The 19,277-nt window shown below is 49.8% G+C and overlaps 1 protein-coding gene across 1 annotated transcript in view; it reads left to right on the forward strand.

Annotated features, from left to right (window-relative positions):
* The window catches only part of LOC138645702 (uncharacterized), a 31,046-nt gene extending 14,281 nt beyond the window's left edge, over positions 1 to 16,765 (forward strand). The window contains exons 5-11 of the mRNA XM_069735178.1: positions 5,726 to 5,760; positions 5,989 to 6,042; positions 6,302 to 6,355; positions 9,384 to 9,437; positions 15,308 to 15,361; positions 15,613 to 15,665; positions 16,633 to 16,765. Coding sequence (XP_069591279.1) covers positions 5,726 to 5,760; positions 5,989 to 6,042; positions 6,302 to 6,355; positions 9,384 to 9,437; positions 15,308 to 15,361; positions 15,613 to 15,665; positions 16,633 to 16,651 — 323 coding nt within the window. The 3' untranslated portion in view covers positions 16,652 to 16,765. The remainder of the gene's footprint in view (positions 1 to 5,725; positions 5,761 to 5,988; positions 6,043 to 6,301; positions 6,356 to 9,383; positions 9,438 to 15,307; positions 15,362 to 15,612; positions 15,666 to 16,632) is intronic.
* Positions 16,766 to 19,277: the final 2,512 nt, after the last annotated feature.

Raw genomic sequence — 19,277 nt, forward strand, 5'->3', positions numbered from 1 at the left:
TGTTGCCAGGACGAGGGGTGTGGGTGAAGTGGAGGCCGCCATAACACAGCGCAGCAGGAGAGGCGGTGTCAGAGGGTGTTAGCCATGTTTCTGTGAGGCCAAGGAAGGCAAGCTTGTGAGAGAAAAAGGTCATGAATTACATGAAGCTTTGTGCAGATTGAGTGGGCATTCCAGAGTGCTCCAAAGAGAGCGAGAGCAAGGGGGTGGGCGTCAGGGGCACGGGTTTTATGTTGGAAAGATTGCGGTAGTTCATATTAGATAGGAAGTGGTAGGAGGGGGTAGTAATGGGAGGTATGAGCTGTGGGGGTCCAAGATTGGAAAATATGTCGCCAGCAGTGAGGAGAAGCAGAGAAAGGGAGAGCAGGTGGGAGAAGGAGAGTGGCCTTCTTGTTTTATGTTTTATTAGGACAGATTTGAGGTTGAGGAGCAGGTCAGCAGAGGAGGACAGGTGGGGAGGTAAGAGGGAAGGGGAGACGATTATTTGGTTAGAGGATTAATGGAGCAAACACTGTAAGGGCATATGTAAACATGATGGAGTAAGATGGGTTAATAGAAAAGCTAGATCCAAGTAATAAGAAGTGTTTATTCAGCAGATATGCTCAAAAGAGACAGATACATAGAGTGGGGTCCCGACTCCTGCCGTGACTAACTGCCATTGAAATAACTGCGGCGTCTGTATGCTTAGCTGCTTGATGCTTTGCTGCAGGGATGTGCGTGCCTGACCCTACACGCGAGCACCCCTTAAGATGCTACTAAGTTTATAGGACTGAGTAAAGGATCAGGTGAGAGGGATTGTGGGTCCTTATTTGGGATAAATTAGCAAATAGCCAACACCCCAGGGGAGGTTACATGATCAAAGGCACTGGGCCAGGCTACATCCATATGCTCTAACACCTTGCACAAGATAATATCTCCTGTGACCCCAGCATGGATGTACAGCACTAAGTATTTAATATAATGTGTTCTGTTTGATGATTCCTGTCATAAGTCACACTCTGTGAGTATCTCCAGGCTCTTTATTCACATCATGTCTCAACCTCCATTACATGAAATCCGAGTACAACAACATCCAACAAGTTCCAAAACAAAGAATATAGAACACACATAAAAGTAGTGAGACCCCTAGAGGCCACATGAACATATAACATATTGCTACATCCTTTCTCTTTTAACTAGAGGAACAATAAAGGATACTAAACTAATGTATGACAAAGTTAGAAATTAACCTAGTACGTCCAGTTAGATATAATCTTTGAGGTGCGCCGGCTTTTTGCTAATTCTGCCAGCTCTGGTAATATAAGATGTGTCACTTTCTACATCTGGTACATCTGGTAGTTCTTCTGATATTGTCTGTCTCTGGCCAGAGTCCTCACCGTGATGGTCAGCTGTCACTGTTGGTGCCTGACTTGTACTTGCTGCCTCGTTGTCTTGGGTGTCTGGATACTGTTCAAAAGGCCATGAATCATCTCTTTCTTGCGTTTTCCTCAAATATCTTCGATTCCTCCTTAGTCTTCTTCCGTCATCCGTTAGAATTTCGTAAGACCGCGGTCCCAGTTTCTGGACAACCTTTGCCTTTTGCCAGTGTTTGTCAAATGTGGTGCTTGGCTGCAGCCGAATGTTGTCATTTCTCTGGAGCTCAGGCAGATCCTTTGCCGATTTATTGTAATAGAAAGCTTGCCTAGCTTGATTCTTCTATAATTTAGCTTCGATGTTTCCCAGCAGCTTTGGCTCTAACAGATGACACGCAGTTGGTACTAGTGTCTTTGGACGCCTACTCATGAGCCTCTGTGCCGGACTGCTGTCTAGGCCTTGGGTGGGTGTGTTTCTATGATCCAGTATAGACAGATATACATCAGCACCCGCCTGGTTTGCTTTCTGCATGAGTCTTTTGGCCATTTTTACTGCTGACTCTGCTTTCCCATTACTCTGAGGATATCTTGGAGAAGACGTCTGGTGTTCAAATTCCCATTTCTTACTGAAAGTTTTGAATTCTTCCGACGTAAACTGTGCCGCATTGTCAGAGAAAACGATATCTGGAATGCCATACCTGGCAAAATGGGCCTTGAGTTTTTTAATCACTGTTCTCGCCCTTGTGTCCTGCACCAAATCAACCTCCCAGAAGTTAGAGAAATAGTCCACTGTAATCAGGTATTCTTTCTCATTCCATGTGAACAAGTCTGTTCCTATTTTTGACCAAGGCCTATGTGGAATTTCACGAGGTTGCAATGTCTCCTTGACCTTTTCTTTTGACACTGCAAGGTAGTTACACATATTGATGGTTTCAATGTCTTCCTCCTCATCATTTGTGATAGGAAGGTAAGCTCTGCTTAGCGTATCTGCAATCAGTAAGTCTCTTCCTGGACAGTACCCGATGTCAACATCATATTTCTGAAGTCGCAACAGCATGCGCTGTAGTCTCTTTGGGGCATTTAGTAATGGTTTCTTTGTAATGCTCTCCAATGGTTTGTGATCTGACTGCACTGTTACCCGTCGATCGTAGGTGTACTGGTGAAACTTCTCCATCCCAAATACCACAGCCAGTAGTTCCTTCTCAATCTGCGCATATCCCTGCTCTGTTGTTGTAAGGGCTCTGCTTGCAAATGTAATTGGCTGTTTGTTCTGCATTAATGTGGCTCCAAGGCCTTTTTCCGAAGCATCACATTGTACCACCACTTCTCGATCTGGATCGAAATACTTTAGGGTTGCTGTATCTGCAATGGCATTCTTTACTGCTCGGAAAGCCGTCTCCTGGCTTTCTGTCCATTCCCAGCGCACATCTTTGTGGGTTAGCTGTCTCAGTGGCTCACACATGTCTGACAGATGTCTGCAAAATTTTGAGAGATAATTCACCATGCCCAAAAATCGTTGTACTCCAGAAACATCAGTAGGGGTAGGCAAATCTTGTATTGCTCTCACCTTCTCAGGATCCACTTTGACCCCAGTTGAAGTCAGTCGATGACCAATATAGGCCACTTCTGTCATTTTCAATTTGAATTTGTCCAAATTCAGCTTTATGTTTTTTTCTCTGCATCTGTCCAAAAATTGTATCATCTTCTGATCGTGATCCTTGATTGCAGATTCCATATTTTCACCTTCTCCCACTACTAGGATATCATCCGCTATTGTCTTCACTCCAGTAAGTCCTTCCAAAGCCTGCATCAATTTCTGCTGGAATATCTCTGGAGCAGGTTTTAGTCCCACGGGCATTTTCAGCCATTTAAAGCGTCCAAATGGTGAAGAAAATGTTGTCAATAAACTTGAATCTTCAGTCAGGGCCACATGCCAGAATCCATTTTTTACATCACATACAGAAAATATTTTAGCCTTTGATAAATCTGGTAGAACATCATCTAATGTTGGCATTGGGTAATGATTTCGTTTCAGCGCCTTGTTGAGTGGCTTAGGATCAATACATATTCTTGCCCGATGGTTTCTGCACTATGACCAAACTGCTGATCCAATCTGTGCTCTTATGGACTGGTGCTATCATGCCTCTTCTCTGTAGATCTTGCAGTTCTACTTTCAGCGGTTGCATTAAAGCTACAGGCACTCTTCTTGTAGGTAATCTGGTGGGCTGCACTGTGTTGTCAATTTCTAGCCTATATTTACCTTCAAAGCATCCATCACCTTCAAATACATCAGCATACTCTGCTTTTATTTTCTGCATGTCCAAGTTGTGCTCTGCATTTAGTTTTGGATTTTGTATATCCTGGGCAACTTCAACAGACATAATGTTCTGAGACTGTACTTTTATTAAGTCCATTGCCTGAACTGCTTTTACTCCCAGTAATGGTACATGGTTACCACCCCGTAACACGGTAAATTCAACTCTATAACTCTTTCTGTTACATGGGTTTCGTATTTTTAGCTTACATGTCCCCATTGGTTTCAGAACACTTTTGTTGTACATCACCAGTACCTTGTCAGTTGGCTCAATAGAAACCTGTTTGTTTAGCAGATCAAATGAAATTGCATTGCAGCTTGCTCCACAATCCAGCTGAAATCTAATGGGCTTCTCATCCAACAAGAATGTTGCATACAGCTGCTTGGCATCCTTCACTACTGACTGCCCGACTACATTGACTTTCTCTGTTGTAGACTGCATTTGTAGCCATGTAATGTCCTCTGCACTGTCAGTGTCTGGTGTCACAGTGTGGAGCTGTCTGTACTGTTTGCCTCTTCCTTGCCTGCAGACAGCAGAGGAATGGTTCTTCTTGCCACATGACCTGCAGGTTTCCCCATATGCTGGACACTTGGTTTTGTCTCTCTCATGTCTTTTCCCACAATACTTGCAGTGGACAGTGTTTATAGGGTAGTCTGGTCCTGTCTTTCCTGTCATAGATACTGCATGTACCTTGTCGTCATCATCATTCTCACTGGTGCCTGCCATCATCTTCAGGCTGTGCTTTGTGAGCTCAGCAGCCCTGCAGATTTGCATACATTTCTCTAAAGTCATGCCTTCCTCTCTCCGTAATCTTTCTTTGAGATGACTGTCCTTTATGCCACACACCATTCTGTCCTTGATCAGACTGTCCCTGATCTCTCCAAAGCCACATGTTTCTGCAAGTCTCCTCAGCTCTGTCAGATATCTGTCCACATTTTCACCGTCCTCCTGATGTCTTGTGAAAAACTTATATCTTTCCACTGTCTCATTCTTCTTTGGGTCACAGTGTTTATCAAATGCCTGCACAATGTCTGCTAGGAGGAGGCTGTCTGTGTCTGGGAGCAAGGTGTGGGCTAATTCTCTGCCATTTTCCCCAATTAGGTAATAAAACAGCTTTACTTTCTGTTTGTCATCAGTGGGGCCCACAGTCAGATCCACATACAGTGTAAACTCTTCCTTCCAATGTCTCCAAGTCTGGGACAGATTACATGAAGTGACATCCAGTCTCTGAGGGGGCTTCAGACCAGTCTCCATTTTTCTGTACTGTCAGGGAATCTGTACTTACAGTTGCAGTGATCTGTGCAGTTCCAGCCTCATAGAAGCTCTAAGAATTTGCAGGTTCTGTGCCCGGCTGCCACCATGTTCTGTTTGATGAATCCTGTCATAAATCACACTCTGTGAGTATCTCCAGGCTCTTTATTCACATCATGTCTCAACCTCCATTACATGAATTCCGAGTACAACAAGTTCCAAACAAAGAATATAGAACACACATTAAAGTAGTGAGACCCCTAGAGGCCACATGAACATATAACATATTGCTACATAATGCAACAAATGAATTTAGCAAACATTCAGCAGGCACTGTTATATACCATTAAAGGGAATGTTGCAGGATGATAGGCAGCAGTTGACAGGAAGCAGAGATTGTACCATTAAAGGGAATGTTGCAGGATGATAGGCAGCAGTTGACAGGAAGCAGAGATTGTACCATTAAAGGGAATGTTGCAGGATGATAGGCAGCAGTTGACAGGAAGCAGAGATTGTACCATTAAAGGGAATGTTGCAGGATGATAGGCAGCAGTTGACAGGAAGCAGAGATTGTACCATTAAAGGGAATGTTGCAGGATGATAGGCAGCAGTTGACAGGAAGCAGAGATTGTACCAGTAAAGGGAATGTTGCAGGATGATAGGCAGCAGTTTATGATATGTTCTTAATTTGTGGTCCAGATACTCCTCTGCTGTTGTGCTCAGGACAATTGGAGCCTCGTGGTTCTTGAGGACTGTCATGGTGGAGATGTCTCCTGTGTCACCAGTCTCATTTATGTTTCTTACCTACAGCTTCAAAGAAAAGTGGGAAGAACCAGAGCGTCGCAGTAAGTAGTCCTCCCAGATGATGGTCGATAATTGTGTCCACCCTCTTCTCACCTCTCGGTCTTTGGAGCTGATGTCTATAGAGCAGCTTTTTGGCTACTTCTCATCATTCTCTCGATACCATTCTCCGGTCAGACCAGCATGCTTTGCTCCCTCGCAGCAGTTGTAACATTGATGGGTTTTTGGAGACTCATGTTGTAAATCCCATGTGATCTTGTGTTTGTCTTTAGACGGTGATGGACCTCGTGCAGCTCGCCTTCTATGTCCTGGGACAGGCTGTCGCGGTGCGTAATAAGGAAACATATAGCATTGGGGGACTTCTAGTTACTACATGAACAACCCCCCATGTGCAATAAAAGTCCAAGGCTTAATTTGGTAAAATCCGACACCAAACCCGTCCACCGACCTGCAGCCATGCCGAGACCTTCCACGGGTCATCAGCGTTCAGGATTTGGAGGCGGTGACCGAGCGGCCATTATTACTGCATTTGTGGAATATGAAGCTGATTTTATCTGACAGCAGCTGTGGTTTGTGTCGTTACAGGCGGTGATGTCAGTCATTCTGTCTTACTACAATACGGTCATCTTCTGGGTCATGGTAAGTAATAGACATCACGTGCTTTACGCCAGCAGAGCATCCCCATTCCAGCAAAAAAAAAGACAGAGGGACGCAGTCAACAGAATGAGTGTTCTATGTTTGTAAAATCCTGCACCAAACCTCAGTTTTACAAGGACTTGTGCTCCATCCATCTCTGGAATAGGAGAATCCTCTCTAGAGCCCTGCAGGACCTTTCACACACTGATATCACCATTTATCAGATCCTAATTTTTCAGTATTGTACGGTCACATCCAAGTCATTTACAACATGACAACCCAATCTGTCGCAGGCTTTATAACAAATCACTATAGAGCCCCTTGTTACTGACATAGAAGTGGATGAAGATTTCGGCTTCCCTGATATGAGCCCCCCATTACTGACATGAGAGGGGTCAACTGTGTGCCTTTGTCAGAACCTGCCGCCCTTGATGTGAGAGCGGTGGTCAGATCTCCCGTGCCGCCCTTGATGTGGGAGCGGTGGTCAGATCTCCCGTGCCGCCCTTGATGTGGGAGCGGTGGTCAGATCTCCTGTGCCGCCCTTGATGTAGGAATGGTGGTCAGATCTGCCGTGCCCCCCTTGATGTGAGAGCGGTGGTCAGATCTCCTGTGCTGCCCTTGATGTGGGAGCGGTGGTCAGATCTCCCGTGCCGCCCTTGATGTGGGAGCGGTGGTCAGATCTCCTGTGCGCCCCATGATGTGGGAGCGGTGGTCAGATCTCCCGTGTGCCCCATGATGTGGGAGCGGTGGTCAGATCTCCCGTGTGCCCCATGATGTGGGAGCGGTGGTCAGATCTCCCGTGCCGCCCTTGATGTGGGAGCGGTGGTCAGATCTCCTGTGCCGCCCTTGATGTGGGAGCGGTGGTCAGATCTCCCGAGCCGCCCTTGATGTGGGAGCGGTGGTCAGATCTCTGTGCTGCCCTTGATGTGGGAGCGGTGGTCAGATCTCTGTGCCGCCCTTGATGTGGGAGCGGTGGTCAGATCTCTGTGCCGCCCTTGATGTGGGAGCTGTGGTCAGATCTCTGTGCCGCCCTTGATGTGGGAGCGGTGGTCAGATCTCCTGTGCCGCCCTTGATGTGGGAGCTGTGGTCAGATCTCTGTGCTGCCCTTGATGTGGGAGCGGTGGTCAGATCTCTGTGCCGCCCTTGATGTGGGAGCGGTGGTCAGATCTCTGTGCTGCCCTTGATGTGGGAGCGGTGGTCAGATCTCCAGTGCCGCCCTTGATGTGGGAGCGGTGGTCAGATCTCCTGTGCCGCCTTTGATGTGGGAGCGGTGGTCAGATCTCCCGTGCTGCCCTTGATGTGGGAGCGGTGGTCAGATCTCCTGTGCGCCCCATGATGTGGGAGCGGTGGTCAGATCTCCCGTGTGCCCCATGATGTGGGAGCGGTGGTCAGATCTCCCGTGTGCCCCATGATGTGGGAGCGGTGGTCAGATCTCCCATGTGCCCCATGATGTGGGAGCGGTGGTCAGATCTCCCGTGTGCCCCATGATGTGGGAGCGGTGGTCAGATCTCCCATGTGCCCCATGATGTGGGAGCGGTGGTCAGATCTCTGTGCCGCCCTTAATGTGGGAGCTGTGGTCAGATCTCTGTGCCACCGTTGATGTAGGAGCGGTGGTCAGATCTCCCATGTGCCCCATGATGTGGGAGCGGTGATCAGATCTCTGTGCCGCCCTTGATGTGGGAGCGGTGGTCAGATCTCCCATGCCCCCCTTGATGTGGGAGCGGTGGTCAGATCTCCCATGCTGCCCTTGATGTGGGAGCGGTGGTCAGATCTCCTGTGCGCCCCATGATGTGGGAGTGGTGGTCAGATCTCCTGTGCGCCCCATGATGTGGGAGCGGTGGTCAGATCTCCCGTGTGCCCCATGATGTGGGAGCGGTGGTCAGATCTCTGTGCCGCCCTTGATGTGGGAGCGGTGGTCAGATCTCCTGTGCCGCCCTTGATGTGGGAGCTGTGGTCAGAACTCTGTGCCGCCCTTGATGTGGGAGCGGTGGTCAGATCTCCTGTGCGCCCCATGATGTGGGAGCGGTGGTCAGATCTCCCGTGTGCCCCATGATGTGGGAGCGGTGGTCAGATCTCCCGTGTGCCCCATGATGTGGGAGCGGTGGTCAGATCTCCCATGCCCCCCTTGATGTGGGAGCGGTGGTCAGATCTCCCATGCTGCCCTTGATGTGGGAGCGGTGGTCAGATCTCCTGTGCGCCCCATGATGTGGGAGCGGTGGTCAGATCTCCTGTGCGCCCCATGATGTGGGAGCGGTGGTCAGATCTCCCGTGTGCCCCATGATGTGGGAGCGGTGGTCAGATCTCCTGTGCCGCCCTTGATGTGGGAGCGGTGGTCAGATCTCCCGAGCCGCCCTTGATGTGGGAGCGGTGGTCAGATCTCTGTGCTGCCCTTGATGTGGGAGCGGTGGTCAGATCTCTGTGCCGCCCTTGATGTGGGAGCGGTGGTCAGATCTCCTGTGCCCCCCTTGATGTGGGAGCGGTGGTCAGATCTCCTGTGCCGCCCTTGATGTGGGAGCGGTGGTCAGATCTCCTGTGCGCCCCATGATGTGGGAGCGGTGGTCAGATCTCCTGTGCGCCCCATGATGTGGGAGCGGTGGTCAGATCTCTGTGCCGCCCTTGATGTGGGAGCGGTGGTCAGATCTCCTGTGCCGCCCTTGATGTGGGAGCGGTGGTCAGATCTCCTGTGCGCCCCATGATGTGGGAGCGGTGGTCAGATCTCCTGTGCGCCCCATGATGTGGGAGCGGTGGTCAGATCTCCCGTGTGCCCCATGATGTGGGAGCGGTGGTCAGATCTCTGTGCCGCCCTTGATGTGGGAGCGGTGGTCAGATCTCCTGTGCGCCCCATGATGTGGGAGCGGTGGTCAGATCTCTGTGCCGCCCTTGATGTGGGAGCGGTGGTCAGATCTCTGTGCCGCTTCGGGGCAGCTTGATGTCTTTCTCATTTATATAATCCTCGATGTTCAGAATATTTTTGATTTTTGGGGTTTGGGATTTTATCTGAATCGAGAGATGATTTTCTGTTTTCTTTAGATGCCAGTGAGAGTCATTTATCTCGTCTATAAGGAGTCGATCCGGGGCATCATGGTAAGAAGCTTCCTGGGATGATGGGGGTGATACTTTCCAAAATACCACGTCCACCACTGAAAGTACAGAAATTGGTATTAAAAATTAACTTTTAATACACAAACAAACCGCGGAAACCACAACGTTCTCCTCCTAATAATCCCCAGAAATAGCCGGGACACAGTTTATAGAGAATATCCAATTGTCCAGGGGCAGAATGCTCTCTGGGAGGAGCATGGCGTCATCTATGGGAGGATCCAGCCTCTTAATCATTAAACACAATTCAGACCTGCAGAACTCTACGTGATCCTGCACTGTGCACAGAGCAGCCATATATCTGCAGATGTAACTGCCGAGACCCACTGCACCTATAGCCCAGAACGATGGTGCCACAATATTGTATTGTGCCACAGTATTCTGCTACAGATGGATCTGGATAAGTTGGAAACTTGGGCTGAAAGGTGGCAGATGAGGTTTAACAATGATAAATGTAAGGTTATACACATGGGAAGAAGGAATCAGTATCACCATTACACACTGAACGGGAAACCACTGGGTAAATCTGACAGGGAGAATGACTTGGGGATCCTAGTTAATGATAAACTTACCTGGAGCAGCCAGTGCCAGGCAGCAGCTGCCAAGGCAAACAGGATCATGGGGTGCATTAAAAGAGGTCTGGATACACGTGATGAGAGCATTATACTGCCTCTGTACAAATCCCTAGTTAGACCGCACATGGAGTACTGTGTCCAGTTTTGGGCACCGGTGCTCAGGAAGGATATAATGGAACTAGAGAGAGTACAAAGGAGGGCAACAAAATTAATAAAGGGGATGGGAGAACTACAATACCCAGATAGATTAGCGAAATTAGGATTATTTAGTCTAGAAAAAAGACGACTGAGGGGCGATCTAATAACCATGTATAAGTATATAAGGGGACAATACAAATATCTCGCTGAGGATCTGTTTATACCAAGGAAGGTGACGGGCACAAGGGGGCATTCTTTGCGTCTGGAGGAGAGAAGGTTTTTCCACCAACATAGAAGAGGATTCTTTACTGTTAGGGCAGTGAGAATCTGGAATTGCTTGCCTGAGGAGGTGGTGATGGCGAACTCAGTCGAGGGGTTCAAGAGAGGCCTGGATGTCTTCCTGGAGCAGAACAATATTGTATCGTACAATTATTAGGTTCTGTAGAAGGACGTAGATCTGGGGATTTATTATGATGGAATATAGGCTGAACTGGATGGACAAATGTCTTTTTTCGGCCTCACTAACTATGTTACTATGTTACTATGTTACTATATATGATTTTGTAGCTTGCCTGTTAGACCCATGCTGCGGGCTAACCCCCCCCCCCCCTTCTCTCTCTGTCTCTCTTTGTTTCTATGTGTGTGTGAAACTATTCCTCTCAATGCTCTGCCCTTCCCCCAAGCCCAGGAAGGTCTATTGCGCTTGTGGCGGCACAATTCTCCCTTCAGCTGAAACTAGTCTGATAAGACATGCGGCTCTTTGTTCTGTTATAGTAAGATATTGGGCCACTGAATTGGGCTAGAAAAATAATAAGTACATATTGCTAACCTCCATCGGCGGATCTATCAGCCACTGTAAGCCCGAGCCTCTAATTCCACCAGGTAAAAAAGTATGGATTTCTCTGGAACTGTATGTCCCAAATAGACAAAATTTGGTTTCATTAGGAAGCCAATTTTAAAATAAGCTGAATGAGGGGTGTGCTGGGATTCTGGCATGTTCTGGAGCGGAGATACGAGCATTATAAAACTTTGTGTAACATTTGGTATGTTTGAGGAGATGGGAGGGTCCGAGGAAACCAACCCCTTTAGTGATGTCACAAGGCTGGGGTTTAAAAGTCTCTACCCTTAACCCAGCCTTCAGTCTGAGTCTGAGCTTTACCAGAGGAGCCCTCACTGCCAGACCTGATGCATTGGGACATTTGGGAGCTCCGCCCACCAGCATGGTTTTGCCTGAAATGAACTGAGAACATGTGAGTTGTACCTTTTCTTATTTAATCCCTGTTTATTTTATAATTTACCTTGTACATATTTTCAATTGTCTCATATTGTAACATCTTTATATGACTTTTTATAAACACTGCCTTAAATCTTTTATGGAGTATAATATTTAAAATACTAGATTCGTTCTTCTGCTCTAACACGTACCCTAAGTCTTCTGAAGGGAATTACGCTACTGTTATGGGTTAGCTTCGGACCCGTTTAATCGAAGCTGGTGGCAGCATACCGTGTTATGGGTAGTTGGGATTCGTTCTAGCGACTGCGGCGTTGATAATTATTGTTCCTGCCTGAGCGGGAGTAGTTATAGCGCCTCGTTGCAGTGTGCCCAATAGCATACATAGCAGGCAGCCTTTCTGGCGACTAATTACCCTAGGTGCAGTACCTAATCTGACCTGAGAGTAAGGGGGGCTCCAGAGAGCTGCAAGTTTCAAGTGGAACTGTAAGCGGGATATACATAAATCCCTGCAATTCGTGGTATATTGAAGAGCAGTGGGATACCTAAAATAAGCCCCTGCTGTAAACTAAGAGGTCAATAGCCTTGTGTGTGTTTTGTCATCACATTGTAGCAGTGGAGGGATAACTAAGATAAGCCCCCTGCACATGTGATAGCCGTCTGTTGGCCTAAAGTCACCCCGATCCGTGACGTAGGGATGACGGTCACGGTGTGAATCGTGACAGATGGCCGTCCGGCAGAGCAAGGAAGAGATGGAGAGGATTGGAGCACCATTGGGCGATACGCTGTCATTATCTCCCTGTAGTGCTGTCAGTATTGTACCGATAAGATATCCCAGCGGCGTAGCTTCGGTGATGATGACTCACTGACTGGCGGTGTCTGACCTATAACCACCTGCACCATTTACCATATTAATAGCTGCCCCCAAGTACAGGCATCAAATAAATGAATAGAATGGTCGCAGCGGACACAATGCACAGGAGGTGACTAATACCCCTCTTCCAGTCCTTCCTGATATGAGATGGTGGACCACTTCACCAGGCTGCAGACGCGTTTTGTTATTACTCATCTGCAGAGTACTGCGTGGTGTTTTTCATCCTGTAGCCAAGTGCCAGAACAAATGCCGATATGTGTGATACAGCAACAGGTCTCCATCTAAGTGTGCTTCCATAGGACAAGCCCCCCATTACAGACACAGGAGGGGGGAAGATTTCTGTCTCCCTGACATGAGCCCCCCTGTTGACATGAGAGGGGTCAGCTCTGTGACTACTTCATCGCATGCCGCCCTTGATGTAGGAGCGGTGGTCAGATCTCCTGTGCTGCCCTTGATGTGGGAGCTGTGGTCAGATCTCCCGTGCCGCCCTTGATGTAGGAGCGGTGGTCAGATCTCCCGTGCTGCCCTTGATGTGAGAGCGGTGGTCAGATCTCCCATGCTGCCCTTGATGTGGGAGCGGTGGTGAGATCTCACGTGCCGCCCTTGATGTGGGAGCGGTGGCCAGATCTCCCGTCCCGCCCTTGATGTGGGAGCGGTGGTCAGATCTCTTGTGTCGCTCTTGATGTGGGAGCGGTGATCAGATCTCTGTGCCGCCCTTGATGTGGGAGCGGTGGTCAGATCTCCCGTGCCCCCCTTGATGTGGGAGCGGTGGTCAGATCTCTCGTGCTGCCCTTGATGTGGGAGCGGTGGTCAGATCTCCTGTGCTGCCCTTGATGTGGGAGCTGTGGTCAGATCTCCCGTGCCGCCCTTGATGTGGGAGTGGTGGTCAGATCTCCCGTGCCCCCCTTGATGGGGGAGCGGTGGCCAGATCTCCCGAGCCACCCTTGATGTGGGAGCGGTGGCCAGATCTCCCGTGCCGCCCTTGATGTGGGAGCGGTGGCCAGATCTCCCGTGCCGCCCTTGATGTGGGAGCGGTGGTCAGATCTCTTGTGTCGCTCTTGATGTGGGAGCGGTGATCAGATCTCTGTGCCGCCCTTGATGTGGGAGCGGTGGTCAGATCTCCCGTGCCCCCCTTGATGTGGGAGCGGTGGTCAGATCTCTCGTGCTGCCCTTGATGTGGGAGCGGTGGTCAGATCTCCTGTGCTGCCCTTGATGTGGGAGCTGTGGTCAGATCTCCCGTGCCGCCCTTGATGTGGGAGTGGTGGTCAGATCTCCCGTGCCCCCCTTGATGGGGGAGCGGTGGCCAGATCTCCCGAGCCACCCTTGATGTGGGAGCGGTGGCCAGATCTCCCGTGCCGCCCTTGATGTGGGAGCGGTGGCCAGATCTCCCGTGCCGCCCTTGATGTGGGAGCGGTGGTCAGATCTCCTGTGCCGCCCTTGATGTGGCAGCGGTGGTCAGATCTCCCGTGCCGCCCTTGATGTGGGAGCTGTGGTCAGATCTCCCGTGCCGCCCTTGATGTGAGAGCTGTGGTCAGATCTCCTGTGCTGCCCTTGATGTGGGAGCTGTGGTCAGATCTCCCGTGCCGCCCTTGATGTGGGAGCAGTGGTCAGATCTCCTGTGCTGCCCTTGATGTGGGAGCGGTGGTCAGATCTCCCGTGCCGCCCTTGATGTGGGAGCGGTGGTCAGATCTCCCGTGCCGCCCTTGATGTGGGAGCGGTGGCCAGATCTCCCGTGCCGCCCTTGATGTGGGAGCGGTGGCCAGATCTCCCGTGCTGCCCTTGATGTGGGAGCGGTGGTCAGATCTCCTGTGCCGCCCTTGATGTGGCAGCGGTGGTCAGATCTCCCGTGCCGCCCTTCATGTGGGAGCTGTGGTCAGATCTCCCGTGCCGCCCTTGATGTGAGAGCTGTGGTCAGATCTCTTGTGCTGCCCTTGATGTGGGAGCTGTGGTCAGATCTCCCGTGCCGCCCTTGATGTGGGAGTGGTGGTCAGATCTCCTGTGCCGCCCTTGATGTGGGAGCGGTGGTCAGATCTCCCGTGCTGACCTTGATGTGGGAGCTGTGGTCAGATCTCCCGTGCCGCCCTTGATGTGGGAGCGGTGGTCAGATCTCCCGTGCCCCCCTTGATGTGGGAGCGGTGGTCAGATCTCCCGTGCCGCCTTTGATGTGGGAGCTGTGGTCAGATCTCCCGTGCTGCCCTTGATGTGGGAGCTGTGGTCAGATCTCCTGTGCTGCCCTTGATGTGGGAACGGTGGTCAGATCTCCCGTGCCCCCCTTGATGTGGGAGCGGTGGCCAGATCGCCCGTGCCGCCCTTGATGTGGGAGCTGTGGTCAGATCTCCCGTGCCGCCCTTGATGTGGGAGCGGTGGTCAGATCTCCCGTGCACCCCTTGATGTGGGAGCGGTGGTCAGATCTCCCGTGCCGCCCTTGATGTGGGAGCGGTGGTCAGATCTCCCGTGCCGCCCTTGATGTGGGAGCTGTGGTCAGATCTCCCGAGCCGCCCTTGATGTGGGAGCGTTGGTCAGATCTCCCGTGCTGCCCTTGATGTGGGAGCGGTGGTCAGATCTCCCGTGCCCCCCTTGATGTGGGAGCTGTGGTCAGATCTCCCGTGCCGCCCTTGATGTGGGAGCGATGGTCAGTTCTCCCGTGCCGCCCTTGATGTGGGAGCGGTGGTCAGATCTCCCGTGCCGCCCTTGATGTGGGAGCTGTGGTCAGATCTCCCGAGCCGCCCTTGATGTGGGAGCGTTGGTCAGATCTCCCGTGCTGCCCTTGATGTGGGAGCGGTGGTCAGATCTCCCGTGCCCCCCTTGATGTGGGAGCTGTGGTCAGATCTCCCGTGCCGCCCTTGATGTGGGAGCGATGGTCAGTTCTCCCGTGCCGCCCTTGATGTGGGAGCGGTGGTCAGATCTCTGTGCTGCTTCGGGGCAGTTTGATGTCTTTCTCTCTCATTTATATAATGCTCGATGTTCGGGACATTTTATATTTTTGGGGTTTTGAACTTTTTATCTGAATCGAGAGATGATTTTCTGTTTTCTTTAGATGCCAGTGAGAGTCATTTATCTCGTCTATAAAGAGTCCATCCAGTGTGTCATGGTAAGAAGCTTCCTGGGATGATGGGGGTGATACTTTCCCTAATGCCACATTCACCACTGACCATCAATCACAATAGGGGGTCCCTTACTATCTTTGCTTGGACCCCCGGCCCCTGTACGGTGATCTCTCATTGTTCGCTTTGGCAGGTGCCTCGTATTTGAGGAGCAGTATATTGCACATCGTCCCCCGACTCCAGCATTCATAGATTCACACTGTAACAATTATTACATGGATTCTACGTCTTCCCTTAGATGGTGCGGAGATTCCTCCTGATCATCCATGATGCAATAACCAGAGCCCCACGGTACGTGGTAACACTTTCCAATTTCTGAATGATGGTGAGAGTTGTGCTTATTGCAGTTTTCAGGGATGCTGCTCTCCACGCACTAATCTCCTCATCCATTATCACTTTTACTATTGAAGATAAATATCAGAGGATGAAGATTATTATTATTATAAATTTTTATTGCACCATTTATTCCATGGGGCTCTACTTGTGAAACTGGGGCATACATATACAAGTACAATAAACATGAGCAATACAAGGCACACACAAGTACATAAGGAGAGAGGACCCTGCCCGCGAGGGCTCACAGTCTACAGGGGGTGGGTGAGGACACACTAGGTGAGGGAACATGAGATATTAGACCAGCAGATGTCGCAGTATAACGCTCACCAATAGATGCAAGATAAGTGAAAGCAGTCAGAGGGGAGCGCAGAGGAATTGACTCAGGGAAGGGGAGATGAAAGGGAGTTGTCGAGCACCACCGCAGCTCCAGCTGAATACCTCCAAAGGAGGATAAGAATGTGTGTCAAACAGAAATCAGTCCCAGGAGCGCTGAAGGAAACTCAGACAACATATGTCGTTTGCCACAACGCGTTTCAACGGTAAACACCGTCTTCTTCAGGTGGGAGAAGATGGTGTTTACCGTTGAAACGCGTTGTGGCAAACGACATATGTTGTCTGAGTTTCCTTCAGCGCTCCTGGGACTGATTTCTGTTTGACACACTCTCACCAATAGATGGCACTGTAATGCACTTCCCTGGACCTGGATGACTGTTCTGTGTGCTGCTTCTCTAGAGCGCACCGTGTGGTCGGAGGTAGTACTACAAAGTAGAAATTAACATATGGTCTCTTGGTTCATGTTGTCCGTTTCCTTCACTAGTTCATTCCAGGTGATTTCCTATATGCATCATGCCGGTCAATGTATAGCAGCTCCGGACCCCAATGTCCATATGATTAATATCTTAGAGATTGTCTGTACCTGCAGGACCTCAAGTAACCCATGAGAATAAGAACAAGAGCCAGGACCCGGCCACCATCTCCAATCAGTGACATTGGCTGCAGAGCAACAAAACTTTACAACTTGTATCTTCTGTCATGTGTTCAATAAATATTCTGAAAAAAAACAGAACAGAGATAATTATTGTGGGAGGGTGTCTGACCAGAGCGGGGGTCCCGAACACAAAACATCAGGAGGAGCTACAACAGTAACCACAGAAGCCCAAGAGATAAGTGGGCCACTTCTGCCTCCAGAGCTCCGTAATCACAGTCTCCCAGCTTCGCAATCACAGCCTCCCGGCTCCGCAGGAGCTGTGCTACTAGGGAAAGAAGAAAGGGGGCGCCACTGACACTTGCCCTGTGCAGCCCCGAGCTCCCTAGCATCCCTAGACAGGCTCTTTCACCACATGCGGTGATCATGTTCCTTGTTGTGAATTCTGTTGTCAAGCTCCCTCCTGTGGTCATGAATGGTACTTCGGCTGGTTCTGTCCATGGGCTTCCTCTGGTGGTTGTGAGTGGGGCTGCGGCTTCTGAGTTTCCTTCCACAGGTGATGAGGTTAATTCGTTAGCTGGCTGCTCTATTTAACTCCACTTAGATCATTGCTCCATGCCACCTGTCAATGTTCCAGTATTGGTCTGTTCGCTCCTGGATCGTTCTTGTGACCTGTCTTCTCCAACAGAAGCTAAGTTCCTGCTTGTTTTTCTCTTGTTTGCTATTTTTCTGTCCAGCTTGCTATTTTGATTTTTGTCTTGCTTGCTGGAAGCTCTGGGACGCAGAGGGAGCGCCTCCGCACCGTGAGTCGGTGTGGAGGGTCTTTTGCGCCCTCTGCGTGGTTTTTTTTTGTATTTTTTGTGCTGACCGCAAAGTCACCTTTCCTATCCTCTGTCTGTTCAGTAAGTCGGGCCTCTCTTTGCTAAATCTATTTCCTCTCTGTGTTTGTGATTTTCATCTTAACTCACAGTCATTATATGTGGGGGGCTGCCTTTTCCTTTGGGGAATTTCTCTGAGGCAAGGTAGGCTTTATTTTTCTATCTTTAGGGCTAGCTAGTTCCTTAGGCTGTGACGAGTTGCATAGGGAGCGTTAGTAGCAATCCACGGCTATTTCTAGTGTGTGTGATAGGATTAGGGATTGCGGTCAGCAGAGTTCCCACGTCCCAGAGCTTGTCCTGTATTATTATTAACTATCAGGTCTTTCCGTGTGCTCTTAACCACCTGGTCCATTATTGTGCTAACCACCAGGTCATGACAGTTCCTATCCCTATGTTACCTGGAGAGTGACCCTGACTTCTGCGTTTGGCGGCAGGAACGCTAGTCCTGCCCTAATGTAAAGACACAAAGAGAAACAGACAAGCATAAAAGAAACAGTAATCACTCAACATGGTTCCAGACTACAGGAAGGGGAAGGAAAAGATTTGGCAAATCAAATAGGAGGTAAAGTAATGGGAGGCACCAGACAAACATCCAAACCTCCATCTCCAGAGACAATTTCCAGATGACTTCTCTTCCACAGCTCACACCTCCACCTCCAAACCAGGTCATAGCAAGCTATCAGTGGCAACTACTCAAGCTAAGAGGTGACCATTTATACCAGAGGGGAGTGGAGAACTTAGAACAGCTGAGATCACTTAGGACAGAGAGCTCTAGGAGACAAACAGAACTGTTTAACTCTTGCAACCACAGAGCAAGGGAAATATGTACATTTAACTGGAAGACAAAGCAGATCGAACAAGTGCAGGTGCACGTGTAGTCAAACCCTGCAATCTTTAGTCCGTCTCTGTTATGGTATCCCCGTCACCCTCAGTCCCGCATCTTCAGTGGTAGAACACTGCCTGTTATAGTCTATGGGGCTCTTCACATGTCCGTGGTTTTACTTATCAGAGTCATGGATGAAAATAGCAACATTCAAGTATACAGGTTCCTGGAAATCCTGGCCAGTACACGGATGGATTGGCGTCCAGTGTGTGCCACCTGTGATAAACATCGTAATGTATGGGAGGAGCTGCAACCTTTGCGGCTGTACAGAGGCCCAGGAGGTCAGGGGGCCACATCCAACTCCAGAACCGGTCGAGTTGGGCACTGTGAGGAGCTCTTCCACTGCAGTGGCCCCTTAAACTCCTGTCTCTGTTGCCCAATCACTGATGACACTCGTACTGTGTTTTTTGCGTACGTGAATAAACATGGATGTCTGAATGAGGCTTAATACAGAGCTGTTCTAGAAAATCAGAAATGGTGGGAAGATCCATGAAAGGATCATGTGCTCGGGCATTCAGTGGCTTCTCGTCACAGACACACTGTAATCTAATAAAGAGCTGCAGCATCTTGTATGACAAAAACATTGTGCAAGGGAATCTCTGTCATGTTGCCCCATCTCACACGACCCCCCCAACGAACCTATCCATTACAGTACATGCCTGCCCACTCTCCCCAGTCCCACAAGCTCGCTGTCTTGGGGTAATTCTTGACACTGATCTCTCCTTCAAACCACATATCCAAGTCCTTTCCACTTCCTGCCATCTTCAACTCAAAAATATATCACGGATCCGTACATTCCTCAACAAAGAATCTGCAAAAACCCTAGTCCATGCCCTCATCATCTCCCGCCTCGAATACTGTAACCTCCTGCTCTGTGGCCT

This window comes from Ranitomeya imitator, chromosome 7, assembly GCF_032444005.1.
Source record: "Ranitomeya imitator isolate aRanImi1 chromosome 7, aRanImi1.pri, whole genome shotgun sequence".
In the NCBI taxonomy this organism is placed as follows: Eukaryota; Metazoa; Chordata; class Amphibia; order Anura; family Dendrobatidae; genus Ranitomeya; species Ranitomeya imitator.